The 27,979-nt window shown below is 47.2% G+C and overlaps 1 protein-coding gene, 2 long non-coding RNA genes and 1 pseudogene across 4 annotated transcripts in view; 2 read left to right on the top strand and 2 right to left on the bottom strand.

Annotated features, from left to right (window-relative positions):
* Gm39488 overlaps positions 1–27,979 on the bottom strand; it is an 84,831-nt gene that overhangs the window by 55,960 nt on the left and 892 nt on the right. Inside the window, exon 2 of the long non-coding RNA XR_878039.3 lies at positions 23,144–23,241. This is a non-coding gene — a long non-coding RNA (predicted gene, 39488). The remainder of the gene's footprint in view (positions 1–23,143; positions 23,242–27,979) is intronic.
* On the bottom strand, positions 19–10,697 carry Gm52419. The gene is made up of 2 exons (XR_003953043.1): positions 10,596–10,697; positions 19–577 (listed from the first exon to the last, which is right to left on the bottom strand). It is a non-coding gene; the product is annotated as a predicted gene, 52419 (long non-coding RNA).
* Gata1 (GATA binding protein 1) lies at positions 353–17,756 on the top strand. Of its 2 annotated transcripts, none has more exons than XM_011247448.3 (6): positions 353–536; positions 13,775–14,013; positions 14,468–14,845; positions 14,947–15,092; positions 16,308–16,433; positions 16,888–17,751. In XM_011247448.3, exons 2-6 carry the CDS (start codon positions 13,794–13,796, stop codon positions 17,257–17,259), a joined length of 1,242 nt encoding a protein of 413 aa, XP_011245750.1. In that variant the 5' UTR covers positions 353–536; positions 13,775–13,793; the 3' UTR covers positions 17,260–17,751. The 2 variants fall into 2 exon arrangements, with proteins under 2 accessions (XP_011245750.1, NP_032115.1); NM_008089.2 differs by lacking the exon at positions 353–536 and adding an exon at positions 9,106–9,249 and having other exon boundaries at positions 16,888–17,756.
* Positions 26,151–26,865, top strand: Psmb6-ps (proteasome (prosome, macropain) subunit, beta type 6, pseudogene; annotated as a pseudogene).

The raw sequence follows: 27,979 nt of genomic DNA, 5'->3' as shown, positions 1-27,979 counted from the left end.
CCCCGAAAAAGACATAAAAAGTTTATACTTTTTATACACTGTGGGGCTAGTGTCAACACTCAAAATCACACAAAAACTAGGCATGGTGGTACAAGACTACAATCCCAGATCTCTGAAAGCAGACAAGAAAGGCTCAGGAATCCAAAGTCATCGTCAGCTACAGAGCAAATTTTAAGCCAGCCTGGACTCCTAGTATGTATGAAAATGTCATGTATACTTTTCCTACCACAAACTGGCCTCTTTGAATTTGTTATTGTGTTGTTTTTTTTTTTTTTTAAAGAATTTCTAGACCATCCTTTTTATGAATTTTTTAAAAACTGTTATCTCGGGGCCGCCCTTATCTCAAGGCCAGCATGTTCAATCAGGAATGCAACATCTCCTGGGAAAATAACCCACTCCTCCTGGTCCGAATGCTTCTGGCAGAGAAAGCTGACTGGGTGTCGTGAAGCGAGACCATCGTCATTTGTGTACTCAGAAGGCAGAGGCAGGAGGGTCATGGCAAGTTCTCCTTGAGATATACCAGCTCCATATCCAAGGTAAGTTCCATGCTTGTCAGGGCTTCATAGCATGACCCTTCCTGCAAAAGAGAGCAAGAGTGAGAGGGAGGGAGAGAGAGAGGGAGGGAGAGAGGGAGGGAGGGAGAAGGAGAGAGAGGGAGAGAGAAAGAAAGAGAAGGGAAGGAAGGAAAGAAAGAAAAAAAAACAGGCACCCATAGCTAATGAAAAACCACAGACTCTAACCTTCTGAATGAGAAAAAAGGGGTGTTTGGTGATTTTAACTTCAGGACCAGCCTGTACTGTGTATGCAGATTGCCCCCCACCCCCCCACCCCCGGTGCCCATGGTGGAAGGGGCAGATGCATTGATACTGCATGCCTCTAATCCCAGGACTTGAGGATATGGCAGGACTGAATTCATGGCTAGTGTGTGGCCCATGTAGTGAGTTTCAACCTCACTTGGGCTACAATGAGACCTCTCTGTTTACAGACCTAGCCTGGTGTCGAACTCTGAACTGTTCTACATCCATACTTCCCTCACCCATTCCTTCTCCTTATTCAATTTGGATGTGCTTGAAGTGTCCCCCCCCCATTTGTGGCCTGATTTCATTCTCATTGTCATTAAGTTGCAAGGGCCCCTACCTCCTACCCCTATGCTTAGTAACAGCTATTTTAGTAGAATTCTTTTTGTCCTTGTCTAGTATAGAAAATGTTTTGGAAAACGAATTGCTATACTATCTTGTTATAAAAGGTGACTTGTATCAGCTATGGTGGTTGTAGCCCTCTACTTCTAGCATTTGTGAGGGGCAGGCAGTAGCACCACTTGGCCTGTCTATGTTATATGAAACACTGTTTCTGAAAAGAACATCTAGCCAGGTGTGGTGGCCCATGCCTTTAATCCCAGCACTCAGGAAGCAGAGGCAGGCGGATTTCTGAGTTCGAGGCCAACCTGGTCTACAAAGTGAGTTCCAGGAGAGCCAGGGCTATACGGAGAAACCCTGTCTCAACAATAACAACAACAACAACAACAACAAAGGAACGTCTAAATTGGGCTAGAGAGATGGCTCAGAAGTTAAGAGCACTGACTGCTCTTCCAGAGGTCCTGAGTTCAATTCCCACCAACCACATGGTGGCTCACAACCATCTATAATGGGATCTGATGCCCTCTTCTGGTGTGTCTGAAGACAGTACTCATATAAATAAACAAGTCTTAAAAAAAAAAGAATGTCTAAATTACTAAATTACAGGACAGACAATGGTAATAGGAAAAAAAAAAAAAAGGAAGCCAGGCGTGGTGGTGCACGCCCTTAATTCCAGCACTTGGGAGGCAGAGGCAGGCTAATTTCTGAGTTTGAGGTCAGCTTGGTCTACAGAGTGAGTTCCAGGACAGCCAGGACTATACAGAGAAACCTTGTCTCAAAAAAACCCCCCAAAAAAAGAAAAGAAAAAGAAAAAAAAAAGCTCTGTTTATAGTTGGTCTTACTTATTTTTTGGACCTTAACGGCAGTTTGCAGCCCCTCAGTGTAAGGATGAAGGACTTTGGTTCCTAGAGCTATTTCTAGCTAAGAAGTTTTGACAGAAAGGCATCAGTTTACATACTCCTGATTGGAACAATGATATATCTCTCTCAATTGTCTGCTCACTTGATTAAGAGCCAGACCTATGTGTCTTGGTCATTGGTCCTTGAATAGTGACACTGGCACTCTTTCTTGTTTTTGTTTTCCGAGACAGGGTTTCTCTGTGTAGCCCTGGCTGTCCTGGAACTCACTTTGTAGACCAGGCTGGCCTCGAACTCAGAAATCCACCTGCCTCTGCCTCCCAAGTGCTGGGATTAAAGGCGTGCGCCACCATGCCCGGCTGACACTAGCACTCTTACCATTTTGAGATTAAGACACAGTTGTGATTGTTGAGTGTCAATCACTATTGTAGTATGTTCTGTACTTCACTTGGCAATTTAGGAAAACAAAACAAAACAAAACTGAAATAAGAGGTAACCCGGGTGGTGGTGGTACACACCTTTAATTCAGGGGAGGTAGTAAATGCAGGTAGATCTCTGTTAGTCTGAGGTTCAGCCTGGTCTACAGAGTGAGTTCCAGGACAGCAAGGGATACACAGAGAACCCCTATCTTGAAAGACCAACAATAAATAAATAATAAAATGGTAGAGAATAGAACAGGCCCATGATACAAAAATACACACTGAAAGTAAAGATCTGGGACTGAAGAAATGGCTCAAGTCTGTTTTCAGGGTCCTGCCAAAAGGTTTGAGTTTATAGAGAATTCAAGATTACCCTTAACTAAGCAGTTCTGGTCAAAGGTGAGGGGCTGCCTGCCCATCTTTGACACATATCTATATCGGCTCTGGGCTCTGATTTCCGTGGTAGTCTGATATGCTTTCCAACTATGTGAAACTCTTGCCAGGAGAGAAGCTTTCACTTGGCGTCAGTCTTACCTTTTTCCTTCTCCTGGGGTTAGAATCCTGGGAAAATTCCAGTTTCTTTGACTCAATTTTCTCAATAGCCTGATAGTAGAAGAACAGGAACAAGTGGCCCTCAGAATATCTCAGCCCCTGCCAGGACAGTTACAGTCAGAGCTGGGCATGGTGGTTGCACACCTGTGTTCCCAGCACTTGGGAGGCAGTGGCAGGAAAATGCTGTGTTTGAGGCCACCTTGGACTCCACTGAGATCTTGTCTCAAAGGAATAATAGCAAGAATCATAATGGCTTCTCTTCAATACTGTTTGCTTCTTTTTTTGTTTGTTTGTTTGTTTTGTTTTTTTGTTTTTTTGTTTTTTTTTTTCGAGACAGGGTTTTTCTGTGTAGCCCTGGCTGTCCTAGAACTCGCTCTGTAGACCAGGCTGGCCTCCAACTCAGAAATTCGCCTGCCTCTGTGCTTCCCAAGTGCTGGGATTAAAGGCGTGCGCCACCACCGCCTGGCCTGTTTGTTTCTTACTGAAAGAAAAGCCATACAAAACTGCTCAGAATTGATGTTGGTGTGTGAACCTATCTCATACATATGTGCATGTGTGTATGTGTTGAGGGTTGAACCTCACAAATTCTAAGCAACAGCTCTATCCCTGAGCTGCACAGCTGGCCCTTCCAGTTCTGTGGGCATGTTTATTTTTTATTTATTTTTTTTTTTTGTTTTTGTTTTTGAGACAGGGTTTCTCTGTATAGCCCTAGCTGTCCTGGAACTCACTTTGTAGACCAGGCTGGCCTTGAACTCAGAAATCCACCTGCCTCTGCCTCCCGTGCACTGGGATCAAAGGTGTGCGCCACCACGCCCTGCAGCATGTTTATTCTTAATTTGTTAAAATCTAAAGTGTAGTCAACCCTTTACCTACTATTTGTAACCACCTAGTTTCACTTTTTCTTCTTAAAAGAAACCTACGTATTTATTTATGTAATTTAGATTCTAAATTTAAAATGAGCTCAAAAATGAAAGAGTTTGGGGTTAGAGAGATGGCTCAGTGGTTAAGAGCACTGACTGTTCTTCCAGAGGTCCTGAGTTCCATTCTCAGCAACCACATGGTGACTTACAACCATCCATAACTCCAGTTTGAGGTGGGGGTTGGGGGGGGGCAATGCCTTTTTATGGCCTTTGGAGAGACCAGAATACATAAAAGAAAATAAATCTAAAATAATTCTTTAAAAAGATGAAGACGAACCAAGCAAGGTGCCTCATGTCTTTAATCCTAGCAGTAGGCGAGGCAGGGGAAGGCTGATTTCTGTGAGTTCAAGGCCAGCCTCGTTCACATATCAAGTTCAAAGTCCGTCAGAGCCACACAGTGAAACTTTGTTTCAAAAACAAAACAAAACAGAAAATTAGCAAACAGAAGAATTCCAAGAGCTATGAGAACCACTGTTGGCTTTATGGGGTTGGATAGCTTTGACCTGACCCAACTCTGACCTGAAAGAAATGTGTTCTGTTAGAAAGGAATACACTAGCAGTATAGACCACTGGAAACAGACCACTCACTATATTAGTTACTTTATTTGTTGTTATGGCTGCTCTAATGAACGTTTATTTTCATGGCTATGAATGTTTTGCCTGCATGTATGTACATGTACCTTGTGGGTGCCTATGAAGGTGAGGCGAGGGCATTGGATCTCCTGGAACTGGAGTTACGGATGTTTATGAGAGCCTATGAGTACTGGGAATTGAACCCAGGTCCCCACTTTTATTTTTTTTCAAACAAGGTCTCAAACAAGGTTGGCCTCAAACTCACTATGTAGCAGAGCATGACCTTGAACTTCGCTCCTCCTGCCTCCATCTCCAGTACTGAGATTCCACGTAGGACCATGTACATTTCTGTGTTATTTTCTTTCATTATTAAATAATAAGAACTTTTACATTTTGCTGAGTGTTGGTAACTAGTTACCCTCCTGGGCTCGAACGCACTAGAACACATCTGACTTCTCTTCTCAGTCCAGACCATTATTCTAGTCTTCTTTCTCTGTGACCAACTTTTTTCATTTCTAAGAAACCATTGGTGTTTGGTGTTTACGGAAGTGGATATGCTAATCACTTCAATTCAACCATTATGTATTATATGCACGTATCAAATGATCATGCTATGCCATGTATATATATATATATATATATATATACACACATACATGCATACATACATACATATACTCTTGTTATGTCTTGATTAAAAATAATTCTTGAGATAAAAAGCAATAGTTTCACTCCTAAGTCAAACACATGACTCCTTGGTAAGGTTTTGGCTGTTGTGGTAGTGCTACCGAAGTGAGTCTTATTCTATCCCGGCTCTGGTGAACTCCAGTCTCAAAGAGGCCCAGATAACCTCGTGCTGTGGCTTGAATCAAATAGAGGCATCTGAACCTCAAAAGAGGTTGATGAGAACAGTCAGGGAAGGATCCAAGGAAGAGAGGACATTAGCATGGGTCTCAAATGGAAGCCTGACAGAGAAGACGCTTCAACCCGGACACCCCACCCCCGCCTGCAATGGGCTCCCCCAAGCCTAGCCTGGCCCCCGCTGATTCCCTTATCTATGCCTTCCCAGCTGCCTCCCTGCTGGCTGAACTGTGGCCACAGACTTCTGGGCCTTGCACCCCCTCCACAGGGATGGGGGAGGGAATGGGGTGAGGCCTGTCCTTAGAGGCACCCTTCATTTCCTTTACTGAGCCCTTTGTCACCTCCAGGAATGAAGAAATGGGATATGAGTCCAGCACCACACCATTTTATTGCACATGCCTCTAGCCTTCCCCTCCCAATGAGACTCCCCCATACCTCACCCGCAGATGCACAATTTCTGCCGCTAAGAGTACTACACAGCGATGAGAAGTATTGTTTGAGAAGCATACCATTTATGATGTGCCCAGCAGGCACTGTGCAGATTAGTTACATTTGGTGTAGGGTAAGGACGGTCTATGATTATAACCATTTTCCAAGCGACCAACTGAAACACAGTGGATGACTTGCTTGTGCAAGACTGTCAATCACTGTGAATTGAAGGGAGTCGCTGAGGCCCTGGAGAGTCTCCTTTCTGTGGCCCGACTCCAGTCTGGCAGGGGAGAGTGGCAACAGATCACAAAGACTTGACTAGAATATAATAAAACCATGCCTGAAAAAAAAGTACTTAGGGTAGTGCCTGCGTCCTGCCGATGAATATTGCTGCTCGTGGTGGGCTATTGGTATGTTCCTGCAGCTTCCTAAAAGCTCTGGCTGAATCAGGAGCTGGGATGTAGTGAGGTTGGCAGAGCACATGCCTAGTGTACATATGCAAGGCCCTGAGTTACATTCCTAGCATGGGGCAAGGGTGAGAATTGGAGGTGGTTATTCTGAGTTAGAAGGAAGAAGAATTAGCGTTAAGGCTGTGGATATAGCTTGCCAGTGAAGCTCTTGCCCAGTATTCAAGATGCATCAGGTTCCATCCCTAGCACGACAAAAATAATAGTAGTCTTAGACTTGAACTCAGTGTTAGCTAACCACTGCTATTAGTATCAGGATCAGCATTAAAGCTCCTATCGGCTTAGAGTTAATATTAGCATTGTTATTGGTGTGCACACATAGGTGCACAGGGAATTCACAGCCGTGCTAGTTGGGAAGGGAGAGGGACTAACATAGGCAATAAGCACTCAGTAGACAGATCAGAATACTCTACTTGGACATCTCAGATTCATGTGAGTACTCAATTTAAAAAATAGAATCTTTGATATATTGAGAACTCAGATTCAGTCAGTCGGACCACTTAACATGGATTCAACTTCGTGCATTGTCCCCCAATACAGAAGTAGTTGTCATTGTTACCCCATTACAGAAGGGAGAACGGTAACTCATACATGACTCTGTCTAGGTCTCCCCACTAGCAGCTGGGTGGGTTAGTGGAGAATAGTGCTAGCTGTTGGTCCAGCATCTGCGTCCTTACAAAGGCAAGCGGCACATAGCCACTCTCACACAATTTAAACAAGCCTCCCATTTTTTTATTACTATTCTTTAACTTATTCACTGTGACTACTCATCTGTTTCATCAAACAAATAGTAACTGCATGTACAGTGTGTATCTGAAGTTTGTTACTGGGTTTCTGATAAAGAAGAGGGCTAAATATAATCCCATGGCTCCTGTGCGCCTCTCGTGCACTTTGCAGTTTAGCAAGGAGACCAGGATGAAGGTGACTGCAATCAGCTGTGCAAAGTTGTTAATTCGTTTCGTGCAGGCCATGAACTTTTTATGCTACAGAAATGTATGTGATGCTATGGAATTTAACGAGGTTGAAAGAAAGGATGAAATTAGATAGCAATGAATGAGAAGTCGCTGTTCACAGCCTGAGAGAGGCTAAAAGTTTTTTGTTTTTTGTTTTTTTTTTTTTTAGGTTTTTTTGAGACAGGGTTTCTCTGTGTAGCCCTGGCTGTCCAGGAACTCACTCTGTAGACCAGGCTGGCCTCGAACTCAGAAATCCACCTGCCTCTGCCTCTCAAGTGCTAGGATTAAAGGCGTGCGCCACCACGCCCGGCTAAAAGTTTTACAATTAAGAAAAAAGTCCAGTATGGTATACTTGCCTCCATTTTCAGTAAGTGGACAAGCCTCCCATTTTTAAGGCCCATGTGGAGGGACAATGGCTGGTAGGCAGGCTGACTGAGCGTTCTGCCTCAGAACTTCCTCTCTGCCTTTCCCTCAGTGGTTCTCAGTCTCCCCAACTGTAGAATGGACGGTTAGTAGGCGAGGCCTAGCCTACGGATTTCCAGGGCCATGTCAGAAAGTCTTATGAATGAGGATGCAAGTGCAGTGCCGTGTGTGATGCAGAAGCAGCGCTCAAAATCTACTGGTGAAGGTTTATGTGAGAACAAGGCACCAGTGGGCCAAAAGAAAAAAGTAGGGATGGACTGTCAGCATCCAGTGACTAGGGCTGGAAGGGTATCACTTCAATACAGCTGAGCAGAGCCACACAGATCACAACAGCCACATCCTCACACCAATGGCACTAGCATGGCATGCACACACACACGTACACACATAAACACATACAGCTCACTCCCTCAGACTCTGCCTCTAAATCTCTCTCCTTCTCTACATCATTTCTGTCTTCCTTTTATGTTTCCATCTGTGCCCTAGGCCTTTGTCATTTCTAGCTTCCTTCATCTTCTGTCCATCTCTTTTACCTCTCCGTGTTCATAACATCTCAGGCTCTGTCTGAATCTCTCTCTCTCTCTCTCTCTCTCTCTCTCTCTCTCTCTCCCTCCCTCTCCCTTCAACCCCTCCCTCCCTCCCTCCCTCCCTCCCTCCCTCCCTCCCTCCCAGGCACCATCCCTCTGCCTCCTTCCACTTCTCCGTCTTTGCCTTCTCACTTCTATTTCTTTCTGTATATCTTTGTCCCTGCTGCTTTCTGTCTTTTACTTAACCATCTTTTTTTGTGATCTTATCCCAATCCTCTGGGACTCCCAGGGGAGTCCACTCTGGGTGTCACCTCAGTTTCCCGCCTCTAACGTAGTATGGCGGGCAAGAAGTTGAGGCACTGTCCCTGTGCATCCCCTACCCTGCCCCCCAGCCCCAAGACAGCCTGTTACTGCGGCACCAACAGCCACAGTCGAGTCCATCTGATAAGACTTATCTGCTGCCCCAGAGCAGGCCAGAGCTGGCGTAAGCCCCAGGCACGAGCCGAAGCACTAAAGAAGTGTATGTACCCTTACCCACTAGTCCTGGCCTAGTACCCCAGACTGCTTCATAGAGGTGGCCTGCAGCCTCTGCTTGAAATGCTCCCAAAACTCTGAGCCTCATTCTTCTCACCTGCAAAATGGGTACAGCTATATCCCCCTTTCTCCCAGCATTCAGGAGGGCTCACGCGCATACAGGTCCAACCCACACATAGCCTGGTACACAGTAGGGGCTTTCCTCACTGAAAGAAACTAGTAGTAAAACATGAAACTTAGATCTTGACTAATTGCTCATATGACTTGACTGGACACTGGACTCCACAGAAGCCAAAGGCAAAGGGGATCCAACAACCTGCAGGATAGACAGGAAGGGCGGAGGGACTAGAGCCTAAAAGGTCCTCCACAAGGAGGCGGCACACCCCCTCCCCTGCACTGCCCCACCCACTGGGGCACCAGCCACTCCCTGGGGAGGAAAGAGGAGGGAGAAGGTGAGTGGGAGGGAGGGAGGGCGGGCGGGCTGGCAGGAGGGAGAGAAGGGAGACTCAGAGGCCAAGGCCAGTGAGGACTCCCTTGGGATCACCCTGAACTCGTCATACCACTAAGGTGGCTGAATCCTCTGCATCAACAAGCCCAGGTCAGTCTTGATTCCCAAAAAAACCCCTCCAGCAAGGCAACACCCAGCCTGCTACTCAGACCCATAGGTTGCCCCTAAAACGGGGGTCGTCCCCCGATTCTCCCACGGATCCCCAGACTTCTGTTCCAACCTCCATCTCTCCTTGCCAAAACTTCTATCTGCCCCAACTTCTTCCCATTCTCCTATTCCTTCTAAGCTATCTATGTCCCCTTACCTCTGTCTTCATCCTCCCAGGCCTGCCTGCTATACATACCAACCCCCGAGAAACCCTATGCCTTCATTCCCCCACGCTCCTATCTCATCTCAAATCGGAATTTTTACTGATTGAAACTTGTCTCCACCTCTCTCTTCTCCCAAAAAAAGGAAAACCAAACAAAAAAAACCAAACAAAACAAAACTCACTTTCGCTTCCTCAAGACTCGTATTTCTGCTCTCAAGTGAATACCTCTGTTTCTATCCCATTTTTTTCTGGCCGATCACACCTGTCTCTGATGTGTCAAAGCCTAACTTTAATTCCCATCCCCATCGTGGCCTGTCAGACCGCATGCTTGTTCCCTGCGTCTTCTCTCTGACCTTCCCAAACTTTTCCCTTCCCCCTACCTGTTGGCCAAAATGTGTTTTTTGCTTTTGACGCTAAGTTTTCTCCCCACAACTATTCTGTCCCAATGTCCCCCATGCCCGTCAGCCCTAGGGTTGACTGCCCACTGAACCCCATTCTTTCCACACTTTCTCCACCCCATCTCTTGGCTTGACTTCTCCGCTCTTTCCGTGTTCCCAGAATTTGTCTCTGGATAACAGCCATAGTCCTGTCTGTCCAGGTCCCTCTGCTCCTCAACCCATGCTGCCCAGGAAAAAAAAATACTCTCTCGCATTTTACCATGTCCCCCAAAACCCATTTCTAACCTTTTTTTTTGTGAGACGGGGTTTCTCTGTATAGCCCTGGCTGTCCTGGAACTCACTTTGTAGACCAGGCTGGCCTCAAATTCAGAAATGCGCCTGCCTCTGCCTCCTGAGTGCTGGGTTTAAAGGTGTGCGCCACCACGCCCGGCTCATTTCGAACCTTTAAAGTACATCTCTAACATGGCAGCTGACTGTCAAACTTTACCTCTGGTTTCCTAAATTCATCTGTTTTCCTAACCTACTTCCAAACCCCAAACAGATCTCTGAACTTGGGTCAGAGAAGTCGAGCCAATTTTTTCCTTCCCTTAAACTCCACAGCCATATACCCAGACTTCTGACTCTCAAACTCTACCTCTAACCTCCTAACTACCACATCTGCTCCCCAGGTCCTGCCTCTGCTCCAATGGCCCCACGTAGCCTTGCTGAGGGCTGGGTAGGGCAGTTACCTGGGGTGAGGGGCTGGGCCCGGGAGAGCAGGTGCAGCTGCTGTGCCTCCTGGTTAGAGCAGCACTTTCTCTACTGAGGCAGCTGATAAGGACTTCTCACATCCCCCAGCCTGGAGATAAACTTTATCTCTGTCCGGAGGGTGATAACTGAGGTGGGGGGTGGGCCCTTGATTCAGGAGGGGTGGGTAGCTCTGCACCCACCAAAGGTGAGAAGTCCAGGCCCTGAGGCCTGAGGGGGAATCGGAGGGTGGGTGAGGGGATGAGGAATTGGTGACAGGAAGCCAACCTCACACAGTGAGAGAAGAGATACAAAAAGAGAACTGGAGCCAGGCAGTGGTGGTGCACGCCTTTAATCCCAGCACTTGGGAGGCAGAGGCAGGCGGATTTCTGAGTTCGAGGCCAGCCTGGTCTACAGAGTGAGTTCCAGGACAGCCAGGACTACACAAAGAAACCCTGACTCGAAAAACCAAAAAAGAAAAAGAAAAAAGAAAAGAAAAAGAAAACTGGGAGCAAGAGACAGAGACACTGAGAGAGAAAGCAAGAGGCATAAAACATGCAAAGATGAAACAGTCTTTGGGGGGGAGAGAAAAGAAAAGGAAGGAAGGAAGGAAGGAAGGAAGGAAGGAAGAAAGAAAGAAAGAAAGAAAGAAAGAAAGAAAGAAAGAAAGAAAGAAAGAAAGCAAGCAAGCAAGCTGATCACATGAGAAGGAAGAGGAGAGTCATGGGCAGAAAACAAGGAGGCGAAGGCAGAGACAGAAAGGCAAGAAGGAAAAATAGACAGGAAGAATGAATCATGGAAAGAGAGACAGAATTAGAGAGAGAGGAAAGAGGGGAAAGGTGAGCTGAGAGTCGAGAGAGAGAGCAGCCACTGCCCAAATAGGTGGAGATTCTGAGCTCAAGAAGGGGATGGTAGACAGAGTCAGGAGTGTCTTATCCCCAGCATGGTCCCCAAGCCTGGGCTCAGCCTTTTCCGATCTACCCATGGGTAGAGAAGATGGTATTCTCCCATCCCCCTACAAGTAGAGCCATCAGCCCATCAGGGAAGAGACACGGTCTTTGACTCCTTTTCCCTGCCGCCGAGCTGTGTGTAGTAAGGCACATTGAGGATATAAGAATAGTAAGAATTCATGGCTCAGAAAAAGAACTAGGAGGAAGAGGCACTGGGAGTCAGAGGGAGATACAGACTTGGAAAGACTGAGAGATATCCAGGAATACATAGTCTAGAAGAAATACATAGTCTAGGAGAAAGCAAGAGCGGAAACACAGAAGGCAAGCTGAGAAAGACACAAAGACATAAACAAATATAAAGAAAGATGGGAAGATATTAGAGAAACATAGACATGGACGGCCAAAGAAGGCAGTGGGACACACACACACAATTTCATAAAAGCACAGGAAGAGAGGGCAAGATACACCCTAGAAGTCTAGGGAGAGAGCTCCAAGGATAAATTACTTGTTGAATAAGGATCTAATGTGTAGAACCCATACTGACATGGTAGCAGGCACATCAGCACAGTTTTAGGGAAATGGGAGATGGAGAAGACTCACTGGAGGCTCACAGGCCTGTCCTGGTACACACGGTGGAAAAATATGAGACCCTCTTTAAAAAGGAAGTGGATGGTAAGGACCAACACCCATGTTTGTCCACTGACCTCCAGATAGATAGATAGATAGATAGATAGATAGATAGATAGATAGATAGATAGATAGATAGACAGACTGACTGACTGACTGACTGACTGACTGACTGACTGACTGATTGACTGCAGAAGCACATAAAGATAAAATCTTTGTTTTCAAAGGTAAAGCACAGAAAGGTAGGAGAAACACAGAAACACAGTCAGCCCTGAAAGGAAATGGAGGGAGAGACCCAAGGAGACAGAGCTATAGAAAAAGCCATGCAGTGTAGACAGAGGGAAAGGATCGGTGCTCAGCTCTTCAGGTATCACCTCCAATAGAACAGATGGGGAAACTGAGGTCTGGGAGTGGTGAGACTCAAAGGTTCCTGAAAACAGACCCTTGTCCCCACCCACCTGTTACTCTTCTCAGAGGAAGCCAGTAGCTTTGGGGTGATTTCAAAAGTTGGGCGGGGATGGCAGAGATAAGCAGTGTGGGGGCAGGAGTACTGACCCCCCCCCCATAGAACAGGGAGGAACTAACGGGGCCCACAGTCTGCAGACACAAGTGAAGTGGGGGAGGGGATAAAGCCGGAAACCACGGGGTTTCTGAGAAAGTCAGATGGCAAGATACAACAGATAGGGATGAAGTTGGGGAGCACAGAAGGGTGAACCCCAAACTCCTATGGGAGCTGTCAAGGGGTCCAAGGGATCTTGGTCCTGCATTCTGCCTCTGCAGAAGGAAAGAAAGGAAGGGGAAGAGAGAATAAAAAGAGGAAATGGAGGAGGCCTTGAAGAATGGGAGAAAGAGAAGCAAAGGCTTGCCGGAGGAGGAGAAAGAGGAAGGTTAGAAGGAAAGTAAAGGAGGAAGGAAAGAGGAGACACAGAAAGAGGAAGAGAAATATGGTACATGAAAAGGAGGGACAGGAGGAAAGAGGTGCGAGGGAAGGGACCAACAGAGAAAGGAAGGGAATACAAGACAGTGGAAAGAGGAAAAGGGGAAGAAAAGAGGGAAGAAGGAAGACCTGGAGAGACCTGGAGATGAGGAAGATGGGAGGAGGGATAGGAGAGGAAGAAGAGGGACTCAGAGGCAGCAAACTGATGGAGTAGTAGAGGTATGACAGACAAGAGGCAACAGGAGGATGGGGAGAGATCAGAGGAAGATGGGAGAAAGGGACAAAGGATGATGGAAGAAGACAAGAGACATGACAGCCTAGGGAGGGATGGAAGGGAAGGGGAGAAAAATAATCTGAGAGCCCAAAAGGAGACACACAGAGTCTCAGTGACAGATTCGGAGAAAGAGAAAAAAAAGGAGGGAAGAGCCAGGCGGTGGTGGCGCACGCCTTTAATCCCAGCACTTGGGAGGTGGAGGCAGGCAGATTTCTGAGTTTGAGGCCAGCCTGGTCTACAGAGTGAGTTCCAGGACAGCCAGGGCTACACAGAGAAACCCTGTCTCGAAAAAAAAGAAAGAAAGAAAAAAGAAAAGAAAAGAAAAGAAAAGAAAAGAAAAGAAAGGAGGGAAGAGAATGTTTCTGTGTCTCACAACCCTTTCTGTCCTCACAGGTTCAACCCCAGTGTTCCCATGGATTTTCCTGGTCTAGGGGCCCTGGGGACCTCAGAACCCTTGCCCCAGTTTGTGGATTCTGCCCTGGTGTCCTCACCATCAGATTCCACAGGTTTCTTTTCCTCTGGGCCAGAGGGTTTGGATGCAGCATCTTCTTCCACTTCCCCAAATGCAGCCACGGCCGCAGCATCAGCACTGGCCTACTACAGAGAAGCTGAGGCCTACAGACACTCCCCAGGTAACTGTTGGGTGGCTGCCTTGGCACTGGCTGGAAGCTGTCAGGGTTGCCATAGAGATGGTTAGCTAGTTCACAGTTCTGTGAGGTCATCTTGGAAAGAGTTAGAAGCTCTGTGGATAGGTGTACCGCCCCATTTGTACCAATCCTCGTCTCTGTCTGCCATACTGTAGTGAGCACACGGAGAAGCCAGGCTGGAAGTGTGTACGAAGCTGTCTTATTTGTCACTTGACCTGCAGCCTCTTGGTCTCAATATCAAAAAGGGATGGAGGGGATCGTCCTTGCTATAGTGACCAGAGGGACATAGAACTCCGAAGTCACCCAAGCAGCAAGAGACTATTGTAGGAAGACCAGAAAACTAGCCACCATGTTGGGACAGACGAACACCATTTCACTGTAAAAGTAGGACTACCTAAGGTTTGCTGTTCTTTCCTTTTCCTCTCTACCCCTTCAACAGTCTTTCAGGTGTATCCACTGCTCAACAGTATGGAGGGAATTCCTGGGGGCTCACCTTATGCTAGCTGGGCCTATGGCAAGACGGCACTCTACCCTGCCTCAACTGTGTGCCCCAGCCATGAGGATGCCCCTTCCCAGGCCCTGGAAGACCAGGAAGGGAAGAGCAACAACACGTTCTTGGACACCTTGAAGACGGAGCGGCTGAGTCCAGACCTCCTGACGCTGGGGACTGCACTGCCTGCATCGCTCCCTGTCACCGGCAGTGCTTACGGGGGAGCTGACTTTCCCAGTCCTTTCTTCTCTCCCACTGGGAGCCCTCTCAGCTCAGCAGCCTATTCTTCCCCCAAGTTTCATGGAAGCCTGCCATTGGCCCCTTGTGGTGAGGCTTTCAAAAAGGGACCAGGAGGTTGAGTTGGGCTAGGTGGCTCAAGACATAGCTAAGCTGACCGAGCCTTGCTTCCTTTTCTCTCCATCTACCAGAGGCCAGAGAGTGTGTGAACTGTGGAGCAACGGCTACTCCACTGTGGCGGAGGGACAGGACAGGTCACTACCTGTGCAATGCCTGTGGCTTGTATCACAAGATGAATGGTCAGAACCGGCCTCTCATCCGGCCCAAGAAGCGAATGGTAAGTAAGACCACAGGTTGGCCTGATAGGACTGGAGACTTGTTCCTGCCCAAGACAAGAACCCATGTTCTCCCATCCTACAAGAACCCCATCCAATGCCGGGCAGTGGTGGTGCATGCCTTTAATCCCAGCACTTGGGAGGCAGAGGCAGGTGGATTTCTGAGTTCAAGGCCAGCCTGGTCTACAGAGTGAGCTCCAGGACAGCCGAGGCTACACAGAGAAACCCTGTCTCGAAAAACCAAAAAAATTTAAAAAAGACTTATTTAAGAACGCCACCTGGGCTGGTGAGATGGCTCAGTGGGTAAGAGCACCCGACTGCTCTTCCGAAGGTCCGGAGTTCAAATCCCAGCAACCACATGGTGGCTCACAACCATCCGTAACAAGATCTGACTCCCTCTTCTGGTGTGTCTGAAGACAGCTACAGTGTACTTACATATAATAAATAAATAAATCTTAAAAAAAAAAAAAAAAAGAACGCCACCCAACTCATACTGGTCCCGGCACTATTATACTTGCCCTCTTCCTTATCCTTTCCCCATAGGGACCATCCATCCCTTTCCCATGCAGGAACCCCGCTACCTACCTAGAACTCCCATCCAAGGCCAGGAATTTTTACAGCTTCCCAAGGGATTCTTGTGTTTGTTTTGTTTTGTTGTCTGATTTATTGATTGATAGATTTGGTTTGTTTTTTGTTTGAAATGGGGCTTTGCTATATAGCCCTGGGTGGCCTGGAGCTATGTATACGATACTGGTTTTTAATTTGCTATGGTCCTCCTGTCTCTGTCTCTTGAGTGCCAGGGTTACACCCCTGTCTTCCTCCAAGACATTCTGATATGTGGTCAAAGTCTAAAACTAGAGATAGAAGAAGTCTTGCATAGCTATAGAAAAGAAACTCCTTGCTGGGCAGTGGTAGTGCATGCCTTTAATCCCAGAACTGGAGACAGAGGCAGGTGGATCTCTTGTGAGCTCAAGGCCAGCCTGGTCTACAGAGAAAATTCCAGGAAAGCCAGGCTACACAGTGAAAGCCTGTCTTGACAGATAAATACACAGATACATAGATACATAGATGAATAAACTTCTTATCCCAGATAGGAAGCCTTTCCTTAATAGGACTCTCATCCCTTAAGCTCTTTTCTCAGGCCCTGTAAGGCCCTGTCCCCGAATCCTACCTCTCCCCTACCCCCAGCACTAATCTCCTGTCCTTTTATTCCTCAGATTGTCAGCAAACGGGCAGGCACCCAATGCACTAACTGTCAAACGACCACTACAACACTCTGGCGGAGGAATGCCAGCGGAGATCCGGTATGCAATGCCTGCGGCCTCTATTTCAAGCTCCATCAGGTATGCTATCCTCCATGTTGCTTCCTGTCCTCCAAGCACACTCCCGGCTCCTCATCCAGCCCTCATCTACCTTGAGCTGTCTTCCTCTGCCTTTGCTTCCTCCCTCTTTGCTCCTCTTTCTCTTCTCAGAAGTTGTGTACTTGCGCCTCCTTGCCCAATTTCCACGGCTTCCACCTCAAGCCTCCTTCCATCTGTCCTCTCTTTCCTCCTTGCCACCTCCCGTGATTTGAGTCTTGGCTACCTCTTACCAGTGTAGGAGGATATTCTGAGCTGAGATCAGGGCCACACACAAGCACAGGTCTCACCTCCCTAGCACACCCTGGGTATATTACTCTAGCCATTGAACTAATTCCCCATTCTTAACAAAGTGGTGTTAAGAGACTGTCCCTAGCCCAGCTACATCAGCACAAAGGGCTGGAGCTGGTAACCCCTGTGGTGGTCTCCGTTTCTACAGGTGAACCGCCCACTGACCATGAGGAAAGATGGAATCCAGACGAGGAACCGCAAGGCATCTGGCAAAGGGAAAAAGAAGCGGGGGTCGAATCTGGCTGGAGCGGGAGCGGCTGAAGGACCAGCTGGTGGCTTCATGGTGGTAGCTGGTAGCAGCAGTAGTGGGAATTGTGGGGAGGTGGCCTCAGGCTTGGCACTGGGCACTGCAGGTACTGCCCACCTCTATCAGGGCCTAGGACCTGTGGTACTGTCAGGGCCTGTCAGCCATCTTATGCCTTTTCCTGGACCTCTGCTGGGATCGCCTACAACCTCCTTCCCCACCGGTCCTGCACCTACCACCAGCAGCACCAGCGTGATCGCCCCACTCAGTTCTTGAAGGTACACAGAATAGCCTTGACCTTGTGGCAGAGGAGACCCCCCCTTTTTTTGGAGACAGGATCTTCTGTAGCTATGTAGCTATGAACTATGTAGATAAGGGTGACCCCACATTTCCCATTCTCCTGCCTCTACCTCCCGAGTACTGAGATTCAGGCATGTATTGCTATGCCTGACATTTTCCTTCCTTTCAGTTTTGTTTTGTGGGGTTTGTTGTTGTTGTTTTGAGACAGGGTTTCACTATGCAGCCTAGGCTGGCTTTGAATTCCTTATGTAGTCCAGACTAAGCTCCAGCTTGAGATCCTTGTGCCTCAGTTCCTGAGTGCTGGGATTACAGGCATGTGCTACCGTGCCCGTTTCTCCCTCCTCTTAGAGCCACTGGCCTTTACAGCCCAACCATCTCCTTGCCCTGCACCCTTAAAGATTTTGTAAAATAAAACCACCTGGAGACATGCGCTGGTATTTGGTTAAATAAATGTCAGTGTCAAGTGGAGCATGGAGCGGTGTCTATGGTTCTTTGATGACAATATCCGAATGACACACATGACTACTGGATGAGGTTGCAGGTATAATATGTCACAACTGAAACTCATGATGCACCAACGGAACTGTGTATCTGAAGCCTTGTGGACGGCATCCAGGTGGCCCCATATGTCATCGTAAGATGCTGGATGACTGATTACTTGTGGATGAGGTGGCGGGAGATGGCAGGGTGTCATCAAGTTGCAGGTAAAACAGCATGTGGAGCTGTGCGTGCAATAACAGGTGAGGAGACATGGAAGGCTGTAAAGGTGTGCTTGTGCATGACTGGGCTATCGTTGACACAGTGTGACGACACATAAACTGGACATTTTTGAAACACTGAGCAAGAACTGAAGTGTAGGATTGTCCTGAAATCAAGGCCATTGAGGGCTACAAAGCAAATGATATACATATAGTGGAGAGAGAGAGAGAGAGAGAGAGAGAGAGAGAGAGAGAGAGAGGATCTCAAAAATAAAAATTAATCACAATAGTTTATATTCCTTTCAGAGACTGTCCAGAATGGCCATGGCCCTATAAAAGTCCCCAAAGCAGCTCAGCCCTCAGCTCCCACACCTTGCAGACACCCCTTACCTGAATAGCAAGTCTACTCAGAATTGCTCTTACACAGGTTCCTGGCCTTACCTTGAAAAAAGAACCCAGGTTCACACCCTCATAGAAACAGCTGCCCTGACTGGTGCCGGAAGCACAGGCTAGCCCTGAGATCCTATGGAACAAGACCTCTTGCTCACTCTTGTAAACTCCCTCTCCTTCCGTCCTTCTCTCTTCCTCTCTCTCCCCCTCCCTCCCTTTCTTCCTCTCCCTCTGTCCCTCCCTCTCCCAGCCTTTCCTTATCTCCCTGCTCTCACTCTCTCCTTTGCTCTCATGCAGCTCAGGTCTCATACCTGCCGTGCAGTTCAAGCTTCCCTCTAGTTGATTTGTTTTTCTCGATTTTTCTGAGTGGGGGTCTCACTCTGTATGTGACCCAGGCTGGCTTATCTGCTCAGTAAGTATCCCAAATTCTGGCCTTGGACTCATGGCAATCCTCCTGCCTCAGCTAGGATTTCAGGCAAGAGCCACTGCACCTGGAAGGGAGCCCTTTCTCCAATAATTCACAGGCAGCCCATCCTGACCTGGATAGGAGCCGCAGTCCCTACCAGCCCATTCAGCAATCTCTGATCACAGGCAGGAAGGTGCTGTACCACCTACCCATGAAGGGGATGCCTGTCCCGACCCTCTATGTGAGCCTGAATCTTCCTGGCTGTGTCTGGACCTCAGGCAGGTACATCCCTGCCATGCCCCTGGGTTCTCAGCCCTCCATGAAGCATTTTACATACAGCCCGCTTGTGAGAGACTCATTTCTGACCTTTATCTATAGAAATTGCCATTCTCAACTGCTCCAGGAACTCTGACCATGTGTAGACGCTCTTGCTTTCACTGCCAGCAAGAAAGCCCTGACCACTATCCGGCACAACAATCCTGACTTTCCCACTAACCCAGGATCCAACTTGTAACACAGATTTTTGTTTAGAACTTGTTCAAAACATCCTTTCTTAGCTGGGCATAATGATGTGTGATGCTATTCGCAGCACTCCGGTGGCAGAGGCAAGGCAGATCTCTATGGATACAAGGCCAACCTGGTCTAGGCCAGCTAGTGTTACATAGTGAGTCACCATCTCAAAACAAAAAGGCAGAGGGTGTTGGAGAGATGGCTCAGCAGTCCAGACCACTGGCTACTCTTCCAGAAGATCCAAGTTTGATTCCCAGCACCCACAAGTATGTTCAACACCATTTCCAGGGAATTCGAGGCCCTTTTCTGGTCTCCTTCATTACCTGGCATGCACATAGAGTACAGACATACAGACAAGCAAAACACCATACAGGGGACTGGTGAGATGGCTCAGGGGGTAAGAGCACTGACTGCTCTTCCAAAGGTCCAGATTTCAAATCCCAACAACTACATGGAGGCTCACAACCATTCATAATGAGATCTGACGCCCTCTTCTGGTGTGTCTGAAGACAGCTACAGTGTACTTATGTATAATAATAAATAGATCTTCAAAAAAAATACCATACACATAAAATGAATTAATTTATTGATTGTGAAAAGTCAGCTTGGTTTATATAAGAAGATCCTATCAGAAATAATAGCAGGGATACCTGTGCTGACTCTCTACTTTGAACCCTGCCAATCTTATTTAAGAACCATGGCTTCACCAAGCACTGCACTCCTGCTTACTGCACGGCTGCTTTGACCAGAAATCACAAGGCTCCTTGTCCTGACCCTTACAAGAGCCAGACCCTCCAACTGTATCAGGACATCTGAGCTCAAGAGAAACTCTTTTCTTCTTTTCAAAAGGAACTCTTCTCTCCTTTACAGAAATTTGTGCTCTCACCTTTTCTAGGAACTTGATTCTCTCTAGGAATGGTCTCCTAGCAAGAATGCAGCTCATTGAAAGAGCACTTGCCAAGAATGTGCAAGGTCATGGGTTGTGAAGAAAAGTCACAGGGCTGGTTACCAGTGTTAATTACTAGAATCAATAGTATACACCACAGGACTGGTTGGCAGCGTTGCTTACTAGAATCAATAGGATAAACATTTAAGCAAGAAGCCTTTGAAAGGCCTGGGGATGTAGCTCAGTTGACAGAGTGTTTGCCTAAGCCCTGAGTTCAATCTCCAGCAGCACAAAGCACAGGAAGGCATGGGGGCAAATGCCTGTAATTCCAGCACTTGGAGACAGAAGGCAAGAGGATCAGAAACAGGAACTCTGAGGTCTCTGAAGCAAGCCCAGCCATGGCCTTATGCTGAAAGGCTTGCTTTACTCTGTATGGGGCTCCACTGTCTTTTTCTTTTTTTTTCAATTTTTCAAGACAGGGTTTCTTTGTGCAGTCCTGGCTGTCCTGGAACTCACTCTGTAGACCAGGCTAGCCTCAAACTCAGAAATCCTCCTGCCTCTGCCTCCCAAGTGCTGGGATTAAAGGTGTGTGCCACCACTGCCCTGTTTGGGGCTCCACTGTCTTGTTTCATTTTGTGTTTTGAAAGTTTCTTTGTCCTGGAACTCCATCTGTAGACCAGGCTGGCCTTGAACTCAGAGATCCATCTGCCTCTGCCTCCTGAGTGCTGTGATTAAAGGCATGTGCCACTGCTATAGCCCCATGGACCCACTGTTTGGAATTAACAAAAGAAACAGGAACCCAGGTCTTGGAAGTAACCACAGTCCAAACTTTGCATGGGACAGGATGGTTCCCAGCAGACACAGTCACCCTGAGCTGTAGAGAAACTCTTTGCCGTTAAACTCAATAGTAACCTTCTATCAACCTTTTTAGAGGAACCTAAGGAGTGAATCAATATGAAAACACCAAAACTGTTTTGTTCTCGTTAAATTATCCATATCCCAATTTGGACATGATGGCACACACTTGAAGTCCAAACCACTTGACTGCTGGGTTTTGCTGTCATTGCTTATAGCGCCAGAGATGCAACCTGGGGTCTCACAGGTCCTAGGTTAAACACCAGCAGTAACTACATCTCCAGGTATAAAATGTCTTTTCTTTTCTCTCCCTCCCTCCCTCTTTCCCATTCTTCTAGTGTATGCTAGGTAAATTACATACTAAGCTACATCCCTAGTACATGTCCTAGCTACTCCGGAGGCCGAGGCAGAACATTTTTGAGGCCAAGAGTTTAAGGCTAGCCTGGACAACATGGTGAGATTTTACTTCTTTCAAAACAAAAAAACAGCCGGGCAGTGGTGGCACACACCTTCAATACCAGCACTTGGGAGGCAGAGGCAGAGGCAGGTGGATTTCTGAGTTCGAGGCCAGCCTGGTCTACAGAGTGAGTTCCAGGACAGCCAGAGCTACAGAGAAACCCTGTCTCAAAAACAAACAAAACAAAAAACCCAAACCAAAAACAAACAAACAAACAAACAAAGCACAGCTGAGGTACATCAGTTAGTAAAGTGCTTGCCTTACAAAGACCAGGACCTCAATTTGACTCCCAGAACTTTGGTAAAACAGGTCATCTTGCGGGAGCATACTTATAATCCCAGTACTGATGGAAACTGGCAAACCCCTGGGATTTCCTGGCAAACCCACTTAGCCTATTTGAGGAATCCCCAGCCAGTGAGAGAAACTATCATGAAAATGTGCTGTGGGGCTGGTGAGATGGTTCAGCGGATAGGAGCACTTGACTGCTCTTCCGAAGGTCCTGAGTTCAAATCCCAGCAACCACATGGTGGCTCACAACCACCCATAATGAGATCTGATGCCCTCTTCTGGCACATCTGAAGACAGCTGCAATGTACTTATGCATAATAGTAAATAAATCTTAGAAAAAAAAAAGAAAATGTGCTGTGTCTGAGAAACAACATCTGAAGTGGTGCTCTGGACTTTACATACATGTGAATTCTCCTCTACACACAGTAACACACATACACAAACCCACTCACATGCATGTCAGGAAAAAGACGACACATAAGCCACACTCTGAATTCCATAAACGCCTGTCTGGACCCCGCATTAGACCCTTCAGCTTGAATATACAAGATTTCACAGATCTGTCTAGTCCAGGAACTTGGGTCCAATGCTGTACAGAAACACCTAGATTTTTAAAAAATTATTGTTTGATGAATCTTTGGGATGTTTTTATACTAGCCTGTCCCTGTGGGTTGTAAGGATGCCTGCGTTGTGAACTATTTTATGTTGGGCACAAATGTTTTTAAGTGCAGAAGAAGTTAAAGCAAGAGCATTGTTTGTCTTGTGGCACCACCGATGGTCCACAGAGGCAAATGTCAGTGTGCAATCGGATGTTTTCAGAAGCACCCCCTGTGTGAGTGGAGGCATAAACAACTGGGAACAGATATAAACAGAAGCATGCACAAAGGTCATTCTCCCAAAAGAGGAGGCACAAGGAATATCCATCTGGCAAAGGGCATTGGTCCATAACCCTCTGGGCTAAAGTTGTCATATGTGATACCTGACTTATTATATAAGTTTCTGGCTTGACCAACTACTGAAAGCCACTCTTCTGGCTTTAATATAATCTTATATCTTAGTCTGTATAGAAAAACAGCGCCTTCACATCCTTCCCTCTTCCTCAATCATGTCTCATAACGTTTGTTTGTTTGTTTGTTAGTTTGTTTTGTTTTTCTCTAGACAAGGTTTTTCTCTGTAACAGCCCTGGCTGTCCTGGAACTCACTCTGTAGACCAGGATGGCCTTGAACTCAGAAATCTGCCTGCCTCTGCCTCCCAAGTACTGGGATTAAAGGCATGCGCCCCCCCCCCACCCCCCAGAATGTCTCTAATTTACCAGCTAATATAATCATTCTCCTGAGACCAGACAGGAAACACATAGAGAAATTCTTACCTTTGCAGTAAAAGAATTCCTGTGCCAGGCTTGGGGGTGTAGCTCAGTGGCAAAGCACTTGCCTAGTGTGTATGAGTGCCTGGGTCCCATCCCCATGCCTGCATAAAAGAAAACATGTCAGTCACTGTGATTTGAAATCAATACAACTATTTTTCCAGACTTATTTTGAATTATATGCAGAAGTGCCGTCCACCGCTTCTAGGGCCGTGCCACAAGAGCTTCTCACGGGAGCCTCCACTTTCTGCTTCCCTACCCACCAACTTCGTAACAAGAACTCCAAGTACCCGGAGGAAAGTAGTCAGAAAATGAATTACCTGGGTCCCTGAATTACCAACAGTCAGTATTCTGATTGGGGCTTATATGAGAAAGAAGAAATATTTACTTGTGCTGGCTGGGTTTTCCCCATGATTTATTTATTTTTACTCACATTACGTCCCCATCTGCAGCACACCCTCTTGTTCTTGGTGGTCATCCCATGGTACTGGCATCTCCAAAACTGCTGGGGTCTTGCACTACAATTGGGCTGCACTTTCACCAATAGGTTCTGTTCACGGTGCCAAGCCTCAACTTCTCTCCATGACCCCATCAATCTTGGGGCTTCATTTGCTATGGAGGCTGCACTTTCAGCAATGGCCTCTCCTGGCTCTCACAGTGCTAGGCGTCAGCTGCTCTCCATGAACTCTCTACGCCTTCAAACCAGTACCACCTGGGTGACTCTTACACTGCCAAGTTCAGCTGATAGCGCAAGGTACAAACTTGGCTGCCTCTGGAACATAGCTTTTAGATTTCACCTTGACAGTGCTGGTCGTCTCCTCTACCTCCTCCTCCTCCTCCTCCTCCCCCTGCTTTTCTTTCTCTCTTCCTTCCTTTTTCTTTTTCTTTTGCCCCGTCTGTCCTGGAACTCACTCTGTAGACCAGGTTGGCCTCAAACTCAAGAGATCCACCTGCTTCTGCCTCCCTATTGCTGGGATCAAAGGCATGGACCACTTCCACCTGGCATTAAGATTTTTTATTTTTGTGGATCTGTGTAAGTACACTATAGCTGTTTTCAGACACACCAGAAGAGGGCATACGATCTCTATAGATGGTTGTGAGCTACCATGTGGTTGCTGGGATTTGAACTCAGGACCTCTGGAAGAGCAGTCAGTGCTCTTAACTGCTGAGCCATCTCTCCAGCCCTCTGGTCTCTTCTAAATCACCATTAATTTCTCATCTACAGATGAGCAGAACTGAATATCCCAGCAAGACAAAGGATTCACTTAAGCAGTTGTGCTAGCTTGTTAAATCTTCAGCCCCTACTGACCAGAACCATGGAATATTAATTCAAAACAACAAATGGCCCCAGTAGTGTCTTTAAACTTCTCCCTGTCACTTCACAAGCCAGGTCTCTATCCTCGGCATTGCTCTCAAAAGTCTCATCTTCCAACCTTTTACAGAACAGCTCATCAAGCAATGAACACCCTCCCCAAAACAACATGGCCAGGGTTGTCACAGCAATGCCCCGCTCCTAACACCAACTTGTCTGAGTTAAGGTTACTATCTCTGGGATGGAACACCATGACCAAAAGCAACGTGCAGAGGAAAGGGCTCATTTCACTCACAGTTCCACGTGATAATAGGTAATCATCAAAAGCAGTGAGGACAGGAACTCCTAGGGCAGGAACCTGGAGGCAGGAGCAGATACAGAGACCATGGAGGGTGCTAATTACTGGATTGTTCCTCATGGCTTGCTCAGCTGCTTTCTGAAAGAATCCAGGACCACCAGCCCAGGAGTGGCGCCACCCACAATGAGCTGGGCCCTCCTCCTCAATCACTAATTAAGAAAACGCCTCAGGAGAGGCCTGCAAACCCCAGGCCAGAACAATAGACCATCGCCCTTCCCACTATCAGAGAGGCTCTATTTAGCACCTGATGGGAGCAGATACGGAGACCTGCAGCGAAAAATTAGGCACCTCTGGAAACCCCAGGGAAGAGGGGGAGGACAAGTTGTAGAGGTCAGAGGGATCAAGGATTCCAGCAGGACACTGCCCACGGAATCAGTGAAGCAGGGCTCATAGGGGCTCAAAGACACCGAACCAACAACCAGGAGCCTGCATGGAGTTTGCTAGACTCTCTGCATATGCTACGGTTGTATAGCTTGGTGTTCTTTCTCGACTCCTAACAATGGGAGCAGGGGCTGTCTCTGACTTTTTTGCCTGCTTCAGGGACCCTTTTCCTCCTACCGACTGGCCTGGTCCAGCCTTGATGTGAGGGTCTGTGGCTAGTCTTACCGCATCTTGTTATTGCGGTGTTTAGCAGGTATCCGTGGAAGGCCTGTTGTCTTCTGAAGGGAAAATGCAGGAGAAGTGGATCTGGGAGAGAGGGGATTGGGAAGGGGTGGAGGGAGGGCAAACTGCTTTTGAGATGTAATGTAGGAGAGAAGAAGAAAAAAGATTGATACAAATAACTGTCCTCTAAGTACCCAAGAATAGAAACGTAACCATTTAGAGAGGGGCAAAGAAAGCCTTACAGGCCTGCCTACAGCCTGATCTTACGGAGGCATTTTCTTTGCTTTTTGTAATTTTGCTAGTTATGATAGATAATGTAAATATTTTTAGAGAGAGAGGGTTGTCAAGGGGGTCATAACCCGCAGGTTGAGAAGTACTGTTTTAAGTTGCTGAACTAGAGAGATAGATGCCTTCAGTGCTTGAGTCCCAGCACCCACATCTAAAGGCTCACAAACACTTCTCACTCCACCTCCTGGAGGATCCAGTGTCCTTTCTTGCCTCCTTAGGCATACACACAGGCAAAATCCATGAAGTATGCTGGGCATGGTGGCACATGCCTTTAATCCAGCACTTGGGAGGCGGAGGCAGAGGCAGAGGCAGAGGCAGAGGCAGAGGCAGAGACACATGCATCTCCGTAAGTTGGAGGCCAGTCTGGTCTACATAGTTAGTTCCAGTACAGGTGGGACTGCATGGAGAGACCCTGTCTCAACAAATAAGTAAACAAGTAGCAGAGGAAGATGGCGGCCGCCTTAGCTGTTCGTGGAGCGGGATCTGCAGTGGTCTTTGGGCCTGAGGCTCTCACCCCAGACTGGGAAAACTGAGAAGTCTCCACAGGGACCATGATCATGGCTTTGTAATTTAATGGAGGCGTGGTTCTAGGAGCAGACTCCAGAATAACACTGGGTTTTACATCGCCAATCGAGTGACTGACAAGCTGACCCCTATTTATGATTACATCTGCTGCTGCTCAGGCTCAGCAGCTGATACCGGAGCAGTAGCAGATGCTGTCAGTTACCAGCTTGGTTTCCACAGTATTGAACTGAACAATTCTCCACTAGTACACATGGCTGCCAGGCTCTTTAAGGAGATGTGTTACCGGTGCAGAGAAGATCTGATGGCAGGAATCATCATTGTAGGCTGGGACCCTCAAGAAGGAGGGCAGGTGTCCTCTGTACCCATGAAGGGTATGATGGTAAGACAATCTTTTGCCACCGGAGCCTCCGGAAGCTCATACATCTATGACTATGTTGGTGCTATCCATCCTGAAGGCACGACCAAGGACGAATGTCTGCAGTTCACTGCCAATGCTCTCTCTTTGGCTAGAAAACACGAAGGCTCCAGTGGAGGAGTTATCCGCTTGGCAACCATTCAAGGATCAGGGGTAGAGCGGCAGGTGCTTTGAGGAGACCAGATCCCCAAGTTTACCACTGCCACTTTGTCACCTCCCTGAAGCCTAGATGCAAAAGCTAATAAACAGTGTTAAAGAAAAAAATAAGTAAACAAATATAATTTTTAAAACAAATGGTTGGCTGGGTGGTGGTGGCGCATGCCTTTAACCCCAGCACTTGGGAGGGAGAGGCAGGCAGATTTCTGAGTTCGAGGCCAGCCTGGTCTACAAAGTGAGTTCCAGGACAGCCAGGGATATACAGAAAAACCCTGTCTCAAAAACAAACAAACAAACAACAAAAAATACCAAACAAACAAACAAAAAACCCCAAATGGTTGTTAAGCTGGGCAGTGCTGGCACATTCCTTTAATCCCAGCACTTGAGAGGCAGAGGCAGGTGAATTTCTGAGTTCGAGGCCAGCCTGGTCTATAAAGTGAGTTCCAGGACAGCCAGGGATATACAAAGAAACCCTGTCTCAAAAAAAAAAAAAAAAAAAAAAAAAAAAAAAAAAAAACCAACCAACCAAACAAACAAAAAAACCAAATGGTTATTAAGCTGGGCAGTGCTGGCACATTCCTTTAATCCCAGCACTCGGGAGGCAGAGGCAGGTGGATTTCTGAGTTCAAGGCCAGCCTGGTCTACAGAGTGAGTTCCAGGACAGCCAGGGCTACACAGAGAAACCCTGTCTCGAAAATCCAAAAAGAAAAACCAAAACAAACAAAAAACCCAAATGACTGTTGCTGTTTTGTTTGTTTGTTTAAGAAAGATTAACTGGGCACAGTGTTGCCCAGCTGCTCAGAAAGCTGAGACATGAAGATCCCTTGAGGCCAGAAGTTCTAAGCAGCCTGGACATGAAAGCAAGGTCATTTTTAAAAGAAAGGAAGTGTATCATAAAGATTAGATGTGGATGCAAAGCCTAAGCTATTTGCAATCTTAGCTTTTATAAGGTTTACTGAGCCCCGTTGTGCAGGAACCGTCTCTATTGTTCGGCTGGCGGGCATCACCATCCTAGAATGTTTTTAGGTATTATTATTATTTTCTTTAGTGTGTGTAGATTTAGATAGCCCGTGCTGAGAACATGTTCTGTGCTGAGAACATGGAGGACTGAAACTGGCATTTGCAAGAGGTTCAGAGGGTCTGGCTGCTGGAGTATGGAACTGTCAATCTATTTGCTAGTCAGTG

Source organism: Mus musculus, chromosome X (genome assembly GCF_000001635.26).
Source record: "Mus musculus strain C57BL/6J chromosome X, GRCm38.p6 C57BL/6J".
NCBI classification, from domain to species: domain Eukaryota; kingdom Metazoa; phylum Chordata; class Mammalia; order Rodentia; family Muridae; genus Mus; species Mus musculus.
The sequence above is the reverse complement of the archived record's forward strand: the minus strand, read 5'-3'. Positions and strand labels throughout refer to the sequence as shown.

What these genes read in the sequence shown, in the direction of transcription:
- Gata1 (NM_008089.2), top strand. Translation starts at nt 13,794, where the DNA reads ATGGATTTTCCTGGTCTAGGGGCCCTGGGGACCTCAGAACCCTTGCCC. An exon ending in GGCCTACAGACACTCCCCAG is followed by an intron (nt 14,014 to 14,467) that starts GTAACTGTTGGG and finishes CCCCTTCAACAG; the next exon opens with TCTTTCAGGTGTATCCACTG. An exon ending in TCTATTTCAAGCTCCATCAG is followed by an intron (nt 16,434 to 16,887) that starts GTATGCTATCCT and finishes CCGTTTCTACAG; the next exon opens with GTGAACCGCCCACTGACCAT.